The sequence below is a fragment of the Vicia villosa genome, linkage group LG2 (assembly GCF_029867415.1).
Source record: "Vicia villosa cultivar HV-30 ecotype Madison, WI linkage group LG2, Vvil1.0, whole genome shotgun sequence".
NCBI lineage: Eukaryota > Viridiplantae > Streptophyta > Magnoliopsida > Fabales > Fabaceae > Vicia > Vicia villosa.
Genome location: NC_081181.1, coordinates 174,284,678 through 174,299,805, shown reverse-complemented (window position 1 = coordinate 174,299,805; position 15,128 = coordinate 174,284,678). Strand labels below are relative to the sequence as shown.

Below are 15,128 nucleotides of genomic sequence, written 5' to 3'. Positions count from 1 at the left end.
GATTTGAAACTATCAAGCATGATTCTCAATCGCTGTTATGGATCACATCTATAAAAAACAATCGCATCAAACTTTCATAAAAGGGGATTAGAGTTGCTATATAAAGAGGAGATCGTAAAGAAACAAAGATTCACATTTCACAAGAGAATTTGACTATAACTTTAATAGTCTTTACTAGGGGTGTTCAAAACCAAACCAACCCAATAGAAAACCGCAAACCAAACCAAACCAAACCGAAACCGCAAAAAACCGCATTTGGTTCGGATTAGTTTGGGTCATTTTTTAACAAAACCGCACGGTTCGGTTCGGTTTGCGGTTTATATTTTGTAAACCGAACCAAACCGAATCAAACCGCATTATGTTACAACCTAAATTTTACTTAACTCACATCCAACCCAAAATTAAACCTATTATACATTAGCCTTGTGAATACGAACAATTTTCTCATCCTTACACATATAATTTCAGTCCCGATCTTCTCAAATCTCTAATAACATTATTTCACCTTCTTTGCCACATACATCTTCCCTCTTCTTCTATAATCTTTACTCTCCTATATTCTTTCTTTTCCACCTTCTCATTTTTATGTAAATGTTCCGTATTTCAGTTTCATTTTTATCACACATCTTCTTCTCTAATCTCTCAACACTTTTTCTTTTTCTTTTTCACCTTCACTAATCTTTCGTCTCTTCTATTTTTTTTTCATTATAATAATTTTATATTGTTTTATGCTATTATTTTATGTTTAATATTCCACTTTTGTCTAATTTAATTTTTACATATTACATGGAAAATTGTTGTCAAAATGTGACGAGTTTTGTTGTTATTTGTTAGTGTATGAATGTCTACATATAAAATTATGTTGTCATATATATGTGTATGTATGGCTCAATAAAATATTTGTAAAAAACCGAACCAACCGAACCGAACCAAACCGCATTAGTTTGGTTTGGTTTGGTTCGGATTTTTTTTTAAAGTCAACCGAACCAAAACAAACCGCACTATTTTTTCTCTTGCGGTTCGGATGATTTTTTCGTCAAAACCGCCCAAACCGCACCGCGAGCACCCCTAGTCTTTACTAATAAAATCATTATTAGTGTACTTTTACGAGTAAAAGAAATTCAATTTTGTAATTCAAAAGTAAGCAAAGGGAATCTTTGTAAATTCACATGTTAAATAGAGAAAACACTAATTAGTTCAAATTCTCCAAAGTTTGTTCAATCACAAACCAAATTTCTAAAAAAAGAGCCTACATATTTTCTTTAGTTTGGTAGTTGTCTTGTTGTATAGTATTTATCTGGTTGGATGGATATACTGATTTGGAAAGTTAATTTCATCATTTGACTATAATATCTTAACAACTAATTGAAAATAAATAATAAAATTCCCAATTGGACTATACATTTTTTTATTTGATGAATTGGAGTATACTTATTTTGGGCATGAAATAAAGGACATTGATATGTGTATTTTATTGGACCATTATTTTATGCATGAGATACTTTCGACATTATTATTTGAGTCAGGGAACCAAAAAAGTGGTGTTCCATAGGTATGTAATGTGATGATATTTTATTTTAATATATTGTTTATATTAGAGTCGTATTCAATACACATGATACTACATACATCAAGAAATTATGCTACTAGTATGCTTGGTCATTGAAATATTCCACCGGCATACTCATGCCTAGTGGGGGCAATTAGTCTCTTCAATAATTTTAGGTTTGAATTAATGTTTATAAAATTGAATCTTACTCAAACGAGAATAAATTAGTTTAGTTTAAAATTTTAATATGACATATTTAAATAGTAAGTGATCTACAGATATTTACCGGATTCAAGTGATGGCAAATTCTTGTACGATTACTGTTGTCCATTATTTCTTATGGTGAGTGTACACTAAAAAAATATCTTTTGTAACACCGTCGAATTTTATTTTACCATGGTCAAATGATTCATTATGGTAGAATTTATTTAATTTGACATTTTTCTTTTATTTTTCTTTATTCCACTTAATTTTCACCACAATTGAAACTTTTAACCGCGGTGAAAAGTGAAACATATTAATGAATTTGAATGTTGTTGTTGTTGTTCTACTATTGTTTTTTAATATTTTATTAAAATACATAAAACAACGGTTGTTTAATACAACCGTTGTTGTATATTGTGCATGATCATGAGTTCGAATCTTGCTGATGCTGTTGTTGTTGTCGTTCTACTGCTGCATTTTTATATTTTATTAAAATACATATAAGAACGGTTGTTTAATACAATTGTTGTTGTATGTAATGTGTTTATTGAGTTTCTTCACCGTTCTTAAACAAATATTGGTCGTCCATTTAGTGATTATCAATGTTCAATACATTAACATTAGTGATCCGCGTGAAACCTAAAACTAATTAGACGATTTTCCAACTTAGGGGGACTTCATCTTTTATCTCCAAATGTCATCTTTCATTTATAAAACACTATTTCTCAACTAAATCAAGCTTGAAAATATCATTTCTTCCTTAAACAAAACTCGAAAACATCTTATCTTTCATTAACAAATTTTAGAACTCCATCATCTCTTCTCCAACTTGAATGAAACAAGGAAAACATGGATTCAAATTAGGAATGTTAGTTGTTGTTGTTATTATTATTGTTGTTCTTGTTGTTGTTGTTGTTTTGTTGTTGTTGTTCTTGTTGTTGTTGTTGTTATTGTTGTTGTTGTTGTTATTATTATTTTGTTGTTGTTGTTGTTATTGTTATTGTTATTGTTCTTCTTCTTGTTGTTATTTTTGTTGTTGTTGTTGTTGTTCTTATTCTTGTTGTTGTTCTACTGCTGAATTTTTTTATTTTATTAAAAGATATGCAACAACGGTTGTTTAATACAACCGTGGTTGTATGTAGCACTGTTTACCCTAGATTTGGACAAACAACCTCTAGTCTCTTTATTAAAGGTAACTTGCAGGATCGACTAGTGAATCCTAGAACATAGTGCCAAAATCTTATCAATTATACATTTACTTGTGATGATATGGATGTTCAGTCTAATTGAACAAAACTGTCAAAGTTTAATTCTTAACACTAGACTAAGGAATTAACTGGAAATTTAAATTGAAAAGGATAAAATACTTGACAAATGAATTAAGAAAAGAAAGGTTTTAAATTTGACGTAAAAAAAGTAAAAAATGCTTAAAATTTATAATATGGAACGCATACATACATTTTTCAAATGACACTCTTTTCTCTCTTTGCCACAGTACTTTGAGTTTTCTTAAGAAATGTAACAAATGCGGACCCCTCAAACTGAAAACAAAAGCTACTTATATAGAGATCCTAAAATAACCATTTATAACGGTCGACTAAGCAAATTTTGCAACGTATTCGGCTTCATCCAACCTTTCGTCCCATAAGTCTCCGCGTGTCTCTGGAAAACCGTTTGTTCTTATCCACTAAAGCTCCTCTCGATCACGCTTCAGAATAACAATAGAACCTAAAAAGTTTCTAAGTCTTTAGAACTTCTTGATTTCAACTCTCCAATAGGAAGATGCAACGGAGGACCATGGGTACTACATTTCGACGAACCCAGCTAACACGCAACAAACTTCCAAGTCGACCAGGACTACTTCGATTCGACAACATAAGTATGTATACCCCTACTTTTGAGATACTAACCCTTATACTTTGTCTCACATATGTGTCGAAAATTCTAAGGTAACAAATTGCGCCCCATAAAATGCCATTTTCGACAGAATGTTGAGTCGACAGAGATAAATGGCATTTTCTTGCTTCCTCATTTTCGACACCGTCGTTTCTTTTTCGCTGACGTCAAAGTCATGATTACGCTTTTAAGTTCTTGTCATTTTCCAAAGATTTGGCATAAATGCTCATAATTACATCTAATCCCTAGGTCATGGGCTTAAAACTGCCACTACCAACCTTTTTACAACTGAAACCTTTGAGATTTAATCAAACATTGCCATCTGTCAACGGTCATGATGACCAAAACGACTATAAATACACCTTAAGGTTCTTCTTCATTCTTTTTTCGCACACACATTACCTTCAAAATACTAGAGAAAACTAGCTTTTTCTTCCTCATTTTACCCAGAAAAAACCATAAAACTCTTCTTCTTCGCTTTTACTTCAATATTCACCATTTTTGCTCATGTAACCACAACTTATGTTCCTTCTGGTCACGTCAGATGAACACGCCACGAATATGTTTCGCTGGTCATAAGTCTTTCATTGAAAAATACTTCTTCATTTTATTCTTCAACTTGCTTATATTCTCACTATTTTGTCATACGATCAATATCATCAACATACAAAAGTAATATTATGAACTCACGATCAACAAATCTCTTCATAAACACACAATGATCATAAGTAGTCCTTCGGTATCCATGATCAATTATGAAGGAATCAAATATTCAGTATAGTAGAATAATTATTTAAAAAAAATTGTTAAAATTATGAGTTTAATAAATATACACTGTACAATAATTTTACATAATCATTAAATAAAAAACTATCACTCGGTCATGTAGTTTAAATAATTTTAAAATATATGTATGATTTGCCAGAATATGTATTGATTAGATATTGGTAAAACTATTTTATACCAACAATAATGTATCTTTTATTTTCTCTTAGATTTATTTATTTTTCATTAAAAAAAAATACCTTTTTATAATTATTAGCAAATAAAAACAATCAAATACGAATTAGAAAGTATAAATCATTTGCAAAATACAAAGCATAAGAACAAATGCAAAAACGACAGTGGAAGATGTTCACCTATCACATAAATAGATAAATCACAGGATTCACCACCAAGATAATTCTTAACACACGTAGCTTTATGGTTGTCTCTCGAGTCAATTTTGGAGAAAATATCACAACATTTTCATGGTAAGGAATTTTCAGTTTATTTCATCCACTACAAGTTTTGTGTGGTGTAGCATAAAAATCTCCCATGCCTTAAAAAAATCATAGGCTAAAAAAACAAAAAACATCTCTTTCAACTTTCATATTGAAATGAAAAAAATTAGTCTTGACATGAAATTTAAAATAGGAGACAAGGGAGTTAGGGTTTGTCGGATAAAGAAGTAGACATGAAGAAAAGCATTTGGGACAAAATCCACAAAGTAAGGATTGCAAAATGACTTAAAATCAATTGGTCCCCAATTTTATGTCCCCGTTTAAGACAATAAGTAATGGCTACTAAATCCAAACATTCATAAATGTAGTCAATTTATGAAAAGAATGTTACACCATTAATCATGCAAGTACAAATGAACTTAAGTACGACATAAAATGTAATTAATACAAGGAATAATATGGTTGGTGATAAACATCACTACACCGTAGATGATCACTACACCTAGCTAGTTTAACTCTAGAATGTTTTGCAATATGAGAACAAATTGATTATTGATAACAGTGGGTTATAGATGGATGTAATTTATATTTGAGATATACTTAAGTAAAACTCAATTGTACGGTTATTTGTAGAGTAAATTCACTTTTAGATTTTAAAGTTAAAAATCTTAATTCTAACTATAAATAATTTGTACTTGCAAAACTTAGAATGAAAGTTAAAGAGAGCCAGCTCACACGTAGATGTTAAGAGACTCAATACTGATTTGTTAGGGTTTTTATATAATTATTGAATCCCCCTTTATCTTATGAGATATAAATATTTATACGAGTCTTCATGGGGAGGGTCAGAAGCAAGAAACATTTTGATGTGGGGAGGAGAAAGACTGGTTTTTCCTCAAATTATGAGGAGACAATTCCCCCCCTTGTAATATCATTCCAAATCGTTGTTCTTTGGATATGTGCATGTTATGATCAGTAAGCAACTTGAATCTCAGTTCGAATTGGGCGACCCGGCCCAGTGGGCTAGACTTAGAGAACGGCCTAGCCGAGGAGGGTGACTCATTGCTTGCCCTGTGTTATAATACGTTATTTGGTCTGCTTCGCCATGTGATGTCCACTTATAGGCCCAATAAATCATAACAATCTATAGTCCCTCAAGTATAAAGACTAGGAAGAGCGAAGTGATTTACTTAAATTATGTGGCTGTCTTAGTGATATCTTCAATAAGGATATCTTTAACAACTGCAAGGCATGCGTCCCTCAGGCAAAACTTGCGAAAGTTAACTCCCCATGCAAAGATTAGAGGGGGGGGGGGGGGGGGGGGTCCTTCAAGCATTGCTTAGAGGGCGAGTCCTTGAAGTATTGCTTGGAGTGGGTTCAAATTTTTCTTTGCATTCTCGCCATGTTGGCTACCGTACCTTTCAGGTTTTATTAATAAAACATTCAGACTTTATGATTAATTTTATGGTTTTTTTTTAACTCTTTGCTATTTTCCCATTTATTTCAAAGTCTATGCTGCCTTGGTTGAACGAATTTACTTTTGAAGCGAGTTACTCAAGCGTCGCTTGGAGGATGTTTCCTAAGCGTTGAATAGAGTGCTCCTTAGTGAGGTTCCTTTAGTGGTGGTCCCACATACAATTGCCTTATAGGAGGCAAAGATTCTTTAGTGAAGGTTCAACATACAATTGGCTTATAGGTGGAAAGGATCCTTTAATGAAAATCCAACTTATAATTGCCTTATAGGCGCCAATGACCCTTCAATGAAGGTCCAATATATAGGAAACAAGGATTCTTCAATGAAGGTCCATTGTATAGTTGCCTTATGTGCGGCAAGGATACTTCGGTGAAGGTCTAGCGTATTGTTGGTGCAATATCAGATCGTTAAGAAGATATCACACCTCATTAAAAACCTGCCCTTGCAGGGGAAAAAGAGTATGACCCAAACGTTTGATATTTTGAACTAAATCATAGAGAGGATTCATACATTGGCGGACCAAGGCATTCTCCTTATTCAATAGGGAACATTAAATAATTAATTGTAATCCACGTTTAGAGTCGAAAAATTCGGTTTTTGGAATAATTGTGTCCGATTGTAAAACTTTTTGCCTATTAGGAGCAGAAAAATACTGCGATAAATACTCGTTTACTCTAGGAGAGTAAAAGAATTTGATCCCAAATCTCCAATGTCCTCTTTTTTCTATTTTTAATTAATTTTTTTTTACTGTTTTTGCAGTTTCGAAAAAATCCAAAAAAATTCTCAAAATTCTTATTTTGCTTCAGTAGATTAAATGTGGTGTATTTGTACTTTTCTGAATTTATTTTAATTATATCTCTTCTTGCATTTTGTTTCTGCCTATTTGATACATAGTTGGTATCGACGTGTTTGTTGATAACATGGCTGGACAAAGAACTTTGAGACAGTTGGCTGCCCCTGATGTGAACTATAATGGTTTATGTATTGAGTATCTCGCAGTTGATGCACCTTTTGAATTAAAATCTGGTTTGACACATTTGTTGCCTAGGTTTAATAGTTTTGTAGGTGAGGATCCGCATAAGCATCTGAATTAATTTCATGTTGTGTGCTCTGCTCCTTCCGAACCTTCACTAGAGGATATTGTCAAACAAATGGCTGCAAATTATCTCCAGTTTCAACAACAAATAGATTCTACTCTTCAGACTTTGCAAACACAGATTGAACAACTTACCTCTTCGATAAATGCCATGCAGCAAGCTCAAACCTCAAACCAACAACCCATGGAAGAACATTTTATTTTTAAAATAAAGTTGCTTTCTGAAACTGTTGATGATACTTGTACTGATTTGTTTACAACTGATTTTCCATCATTGTCTGGTTTTGATGATGTTTACTCTTGTGATATTTGTAATGACACAAAAATTTGCTCTGTTTGTGCTGAAATTGAGGTTGCCTTGCAACTTGATATTCTTACTGCAGATGAGGTTGCAAATGAAGTTGTTCATGTAGATGAAGCTCTCGACACCCCGACTGCCCGAAACAAACCATCCATTGAATAACCACCTTCCCGAGAGCTGAAACCAATTCCTGAAAATCTTAAATATGCTTATTTAGAGATGAATGAAAAACCTCCGGTTATAATTTCTTCTAAACTTTATTTTGATCAAGAAAGTAAGTTTTTACAGGTTTTGAAGAAGCATAAGAAAGGAATTGGATGGACCTTGGATGACATTTATGATATTAGTTCGTCCATGTGTGTGCACAGGATCTCACTTGAAGATGTAGCAAAAGTAGTGAGGCAGCCCCATAACCTTTGGTTCCTTGATGTTTTGAAAGATGAGAGCACATTCACGTGCCCATTTGACACTTTTACTTTTAGAAGAACATTCTTTGATCCTAGAATAAAAGGTGAAGGAGCTAAACCACTTTTTAAGGGCGATGAGCATTACCCGGAGCTGATCCATGAGAACTATGTTTTGGAAGGAGAGACAGTAGAAGAGCCTTCACTAGCAAAGGCTATTTATGCGATCACCTATCCTCCTTGAATACTCGGGTGTGTTCTTTCCTTTCTCTCACTCTTACTTTATATTTGAGTTCTTTTCATTGAGAACAATGCTTGTTTTAAGTGTGGGGGAGGGAATCATTTGTTTTCTTTGCTTTTGTTTTTTGTTTTTTGTTTTGTTTTTTTTTGTTTTGTTTTTAGTTTTTTTAAAAAAATGCTTCTTTGAAAGTTTTAGGCTATATATTAATCTGAGGTTAGTTGTGGAGACTTGGTAAAATTTCATAAGATCGCTATCGTTTTAACACCGTAAGTCTCCTGAGTATGGAAATTATTTTGAATAATTGTTATGACATAGACTTGAATTCTCATTCTCTAATAGCTCTTGAGTAGTTTATATTTGCAGTCGGCACCATCTCACACATGCTCTACGTAAGGAAGCCGATAAAAATAAGTGAGTGATCCAAGTCTCTTTTGAAAAAAAAACAGGGAATGCACCTTCTAAGTTGGGTGACCCTCACTCGGTCACTTAACCCAACGGTTGTAGAACCTACAAAGTTTTATAATAAGACCCGTTGTTAGTTGTTTCAGACGTTTCTGGTGCTGAACTTGGTAGGGTGGATTACGGTCCGATCCCCCGCAACTACAATTGGGTAAGAAAATGGTTTTACCACTTAGGTACTAGAACCCCATGCAAAAAGGATCAGAGTCACTAACCGGTAGCCTTACTATGAGTATGTGGAGATAGCAGACTTAATGTGATTGCGCCAGAATGAAAAAGAGCAAAATTGAGGATGAGTAAGTTATGCTTTGGCATAATAACATGATTCGAAATAGTTTGTGTGTTCAGGAGGCTTATGTTTGCACAATTACGGATTAGTGTTCCTACGATATCCTTAGTGTGCAAGATTAGTACCTATCGATGCAATCTTAACCGAATAAGAGTTTGTAGCCTGGAATGAGTAACTGATGTTGTGTGGTTCTCTATTTTGAATTGTTAATTTTGCTCGGAGTGCAAAAGTTCAAGTGTGGGGGAATTTGATCAGTGCATTTTGATGCATATTCCTCTATGTTTATACTTATGCATTTCCATACTTTACCTTGGTTATTTTTCTATTTTAATGTGTTTTTATAAATCAGTTTATTTTTGCACTTATTTAATTTTCGCACTTTATTTTCAGCATTAGTAGTCTGCACTAAAATGACCATAACTGGAGCTACGGGAATCAGATCGACGCGTTCTAATAATCTCCTGAAAGCTAAGAGAAAGAGCTACAACATTGATGTTGGAGTCAAAGGAAGATTCTGAGTGCATAATTACTAGAACTTCGTTAGAAGTTGCAGCTTAGAAACAATTAGTTTTAGATCGGTTTTTGGGTCTGGTTTTTCATGTTTTTGACCCTGTTGGTTTATAAACCGAATTCCTTGTTTCTTCCCTATAGTTAGGTCTGGCCGCTACTGTTCATTTACGTATTTTACTATTCACGAATTTTATTTTCTTACACTGGAAAGAACCGCAATGGAGAACTAATTCCTCAGAGCTGATCTACTGTATTCATGTTCCAATCTTTGAGATTATTATAATGTTCAATTGAATTTTGATTTCCTTTCAAGTTCTTCCTATAAATCGTTTGCTTAATTCGTATACAATCGTTTATTAGAACATAGTTTGGTTCTAATCATATCTTAGAGTTTTGATGATAACAATTAAATAAATTTTGTATAAGTAAATATGGTACTCTAATTATATGTTTCTTATTTCAGAAGAAGTTCTAACTCAAGTACCATCAGAACATGAACTTTATGTAAAGCTGAACAAACAAAGAAAGAAAAGTCACGCTGAAGTTCAAGAAGTTCTAATGCATTAAGTAACTTCTGAATGCACCAACCGATGTAGACAAATTCAAATAGAAGTTATACTCACAAAGTCAAGACAGAAGTTGTGAAGAAAAGGAAAAGAAAAATGCAAAGTTCTGATATAATTTGAATTTATATGTTATTATAATTATTTTAAAATTTGTAATACTTTTTTTTGTCAAAATACTTGCACTATTTTTTGCCCCCACCAACAAAAATTTCTAGATCCGCCATTGGGAGAGAGGCGAAACCACCTTGACGGGTGAACTTGAGTAGTTTGAGTTCAAACGAACCAGGATAAAAATATCGTGTGAAATTTTTATTTGCAAAAGAAAACTCCTTATTCAACCCCCCTTCTAAGTGTTTTCATACCCTTCATCGTTTGCATAATTGATTGTTGTTATAGGATAGAGATTGTTAAATTTGATCTATTGTGTTCCTTAATTTATAATCGCTTGTTAACTTTGCTTAATTGTTAATTTGCGTAATCTCTAACCGAATGCATAAATCGGCAAACAGGAATATAATTGAAACAATATCTTTTGTGCTTGTTTGATTGGTGTTGTAATCGAATGGGATTGAGAATCCGTTCGGGAATTGAACATATAGTAATCGATGATGAGTAGGAACCCGAATCAGTAGAGCAACTTATTTTATAATCACTTTTGTTAATCACTTAATTGCTATTTCTTTATTAAATTGATCCTGAACCAAAACCCCCATTAATCGTTTCAGTAATTAGTTGATAAGAATAAGAATCCTTGCGATTTGATTCGAGCCATTGTCGTTATACTACCATTTTTAAAATATTCGTTTTTGATCCGTGTGCGACAGCGAATCATATTATTTATTTGATGAGTAATAAATAAATTTCAAGCCATTTTAGTTTATTTTAAATCCTACCATTCTTGCTTCCTCATGAAGATAGTAGTAACACATCCCCAGTTACCACCTAATGCTAGGATAGCTAGCAACAAAAACGTTCAAGCATTCCAATCATAATGCAATTCTAGGTCACCCCAAAATACATGCAACCTCAATAGATATATCATTATGTCTGTACCTAACTTTAAGCTTTTTGTCACCATAAAAGACACTGCACTGCCTCTTTGAATTATACTTCAAAACTGTTTAAAAATATCATTGCCCCTAGTTGTTTGGTGAAAAAATGTTAATGCTTTTGGATGGCTTAAGCCTACTGGTGTTGAAATTGAGGTAATACAAAACATGAAATAAAATGGTCCCAAAAGCTGCGGGGTCCAACTTGTGATGGATCTTAAAGCTCAAGCTCAAGTGGTAAAATATATAGCTAAAGGCTAGAAATTCATCACATGCAAACATGAGTTAGAAGGGGACATAGACATGATGTGCTATGATAAAATGCCAATCTTTGATAACCAATGAATTGTTTAGTTTGTGGTGAGAAAAAGACTATATATAAGAGAACAAACCAAGCTTACTTTAACCCATTTTTCACTCAAAGACTATGGAAGTAACTCATCCTCTTTCTATTGAAAGTTTTTCATATAGCTGGTTATTCAACCTTAAACCATCATTAGATCAAAGCCTTGAAACTTCTTCCTTTAGAATTTCTGTTGATGCTATTGATGAATTAGGTTCTTCTTTCATTGAAATGGATCCAAGAATGCCATCTTCTAGAAGATTCTTTATAAACTCACAAGATTTCAAATTCGATTTTCCAATTTCACAACAATCTTCTCTCACTACTCTTGTTGATGCAGATCAACTCTTTTCCAATGGTTACTTAATGCCACTTTGTGATTATGATTCATCAAATTCAAATTCAAATTCAACCTTACCTTCTTCTTCCATATCACATGTACCAAAAAAAGTGGTTCCTATAGAAAATTCAAGAAGCCCTTCATTGAAAAGGTGTAGAACATTATCAAAGAGAATGATTCAAAAATACTTGAATTTCTTAAAACCATTGTGTAGAAAATTGAGGAGTCAAAAATCAGGATCATCAAAGCATGAAAATGGTATGAAAAGAACTCAATCAGTGAAGAATGTTAGAGGAAGTTACTGTGAATCATCTCCAAGAATTAGTGTTGCATATTCCACGGACAATTGGCGCATGTCTTGTGATTCAGATAGTTCAATCTATGACGCTGTTCTTCATTGCAAACGATCTTTTGGTATGTTCAAAAAATATTCAAATTTCATGTTTATGTTAATTGAGTTATATACCTATTTTTGTGACTGATATTTTTTTTTCACTATTTATTGCAGAAAGAATGAGTTAAGGATGCTGAAGTGAAAATCAGTATTTTCAAAAAGAAACAATTTAGGCAGTAACGTAGAGAATTTTGATCTTGTTAATATGTTATTTTATTTTACAATATATGAGAATCAGCACTGCAACATTTGTGAATGTTGTTTAACTACTTTTGGATTTGGAAATGTGTGTTAAAGATGAAATTGGTAAATGATCATGTCTAATTATTTTATTTATGTCTATTCTCCAAATCTTGATACTACCTTGAATTGTCCCTCCTCTTTTGTCTGCTGAGCACTTTCTTAAAACAAGATGGTAGCTCTTAACCTTGATTTTATTGAAGGTAAATGAATACCTTTATAGCCAATACAGAAACTGAAACGTAGAAAAATAAGGACCATGATTTACATTACCTATATCATGGCTATTTCTAAGGAGGAATAAATCAACAAAGAATCCTATTCCTAAAGAATAGGTTTATTTAGAAACTAACTTATAACTTTAACTTGACTAAATAACGGCACTATTCCAACAAATTCTCTCATAAACTGAACCGTTATTCAAGAAATACATTCAGTATATCTCTTCAATGCTGCAAATTCCAAGTCTTTCTCTCAATTTCACGAATACTTCCCGATTCAAGGCTTTGGTCATGATGTCAGCTAATTGATCCTTAGTGCCACAGTGCACTAGTTCAACTTCTCCTTGATTTGCCAATTCACGAAGAAAGTGAAATCGAACGTGAATATGCTTACTCTTACCATGCATAACAGGATTTTTCGAAAGTTTAATCATTGAACTATTATCACAGAAGATAATGCACTTACTTTGCTTAATCCCCAACCTCTCAAGTACTCGCATCATCCAAATGCTTTGTGCAGCACATGTGCAAAAATAAATTCGGCTTCAGTGGTGGATAACGACACCACGGGCTGCTTCTTAGAACTCCAAGCAACTAATCCATTCGACATCTTAAAAACATATCCTGAGGTGCTCTTTCGGTCTTCAAGATCACCAGCATAGTCACTATCACAGAACGCTACCAAATTTTCTTCTCCTTCTCTTTTGTAAAACAGCCCCAATTCAGTGGTCCCTCTTAAGTAGCGCAGAACCCTTTTCACAGCTTGTTGATGCATAGTAGTTGGAGCTTCCATGAAACGAGCCACCAGACTTACAACAAACGTCACATCCAGCCTAGTGGCAGTTAGGTACATAAGACTTCCCACCATTTGCTTATATGTGGTAGCATCAACCTTGAGCCCTCCAACATCCTTTGTAAGTTTGCACCCTGGAACAATTGGGTTACTGACAGATGAACAATTTTGTAAACCAAACCTTTCCAGTACTCCATTAGCATACTTCCTTTGACAAATAAAAATTCCATTTGAAGTTTGTGTAACTTCCACAACAAGATAATATCTCATGCATCCCATATCAGTCATCTCAAATTCCTTCTTCATTGAGCTCTTGAATTCTTTGAACATTTTCTCACTACTTCCTGTAAAGATGAGGTCATCGACATACAAATTCACAATAAGAACTTCTCCGCCTTCCTTCTTTGTAAACAAAGTGTGATCGCTCATGCTTCGTTCAAAGTCTTCCTTGACAAAGTATGATTCTATCTTGCTGAACCATGCTCGAGGGGCCTGTTTAAGCCCATAGAGAGCTTTCTTTAGTTTATACACTTTGTCTTCTTCACCGGTCACCTCATATCCCTTTGGTTGCTCCATATATACTTCCTCTGTGATTTCTCCATGTAGGAATGCACTTTTGACATCGAGTTGATAAACTTTCCATCCTCGACTAGCGGCAATGGACAATGTTACTTGAATTGTATCCCATCTTGCCACGGGCGCAAATACCTCAGTGTAATCGATTCCAGCTTGTTGAACATACCCTTTCGCGACAAGACGCGCTTTGCATTTGTCTACTTCTCCTTTTTCATTCATTTTGGTCTTAAATACCCACTTAACACCAATCTTTTTTGCTCCTGTTGGCAGATTTGTTAATTCCCATGTTCCATTCTTCTCAATTGCTGCAATCTCATGCTCCATTGCATCCCTCCATACTTGACTTTTGGCTGCTTCCTCAAAGGTGGTGGGATCATTTGAAACAAACATAACAAGCTGCTGCATCTCTTGGGTAAGCTGCTCCACTTCTTCATTTTCCTCCTCGGACAATCCAGCTCCAGTCTCATAGTCTCTCATCCATATCGGCTTCCTTCTTTTTCCCTTTTCAGGAAGATTGATGCTTTCATCTTCTGAATCTGTATTTTCTTTATTCTCTTCATTTTCTTCACACATAGGATCAAAAGAGTTAGTTTCTCCTGTCTTCTTCCAATCCCACTTTTCCATTTCATCAAAAACTACATCTCGGCTAATGATGATCTTCTTTGTTTCTGGATCATACATTCAAAAAGCTTTCGACTCCTCACTGTTGCACCCCAAAATTTGCCCACTTATTTATTCCCCAATTGGATTTCATACCACATTCATATGCATACCTCATGTAGGTCATTTACATAATACCTTCATACATATCATTGTTACTACTCAAGAAAATTGATAAAAAGAGGCTGAGATTGAGGAAATTCTTGGTTAACAAGAATCAGATCTGAGGTCTTATTGAAGAGGATCATTTCCATTGGCATACTCCTAAAATCAGGGTTTCGTTCTCTCCAAGTCAAAGCT

The 15,128-nt window shown here is 33.8% G+C and overlaps 1 protein-coding gene across 1 annotated transcript; it reads left to right on the top strand.

Annotated features, from left to right (window-relative positions):
* Positions 1 to 11,586: 11,586 nt before the first annotated feature.
* On the top strand, positions 11,587 to 12,677 carry LOC131647476 (probable membrane-associated kinase regulator 6). Its single transcript, XM_058917364.1, has 2 exons — positions 11,587 to 12,358; positions 12,453 to 12,677. Exons 1-2 carry the CDS (start codon positions 11,689 to 11,691, stop codon positions 12,464 to 12,466), a joined length of 684 nt encoding a protein of 227 aa, XP_058773347.1. The 5' UTR covers positions 11,587 to 11,688; the 3' UTR covers positions 12,467 to 12,677.
* Positions 12,678 to 15,128: the final 2,451 nt, after the last annotated feature.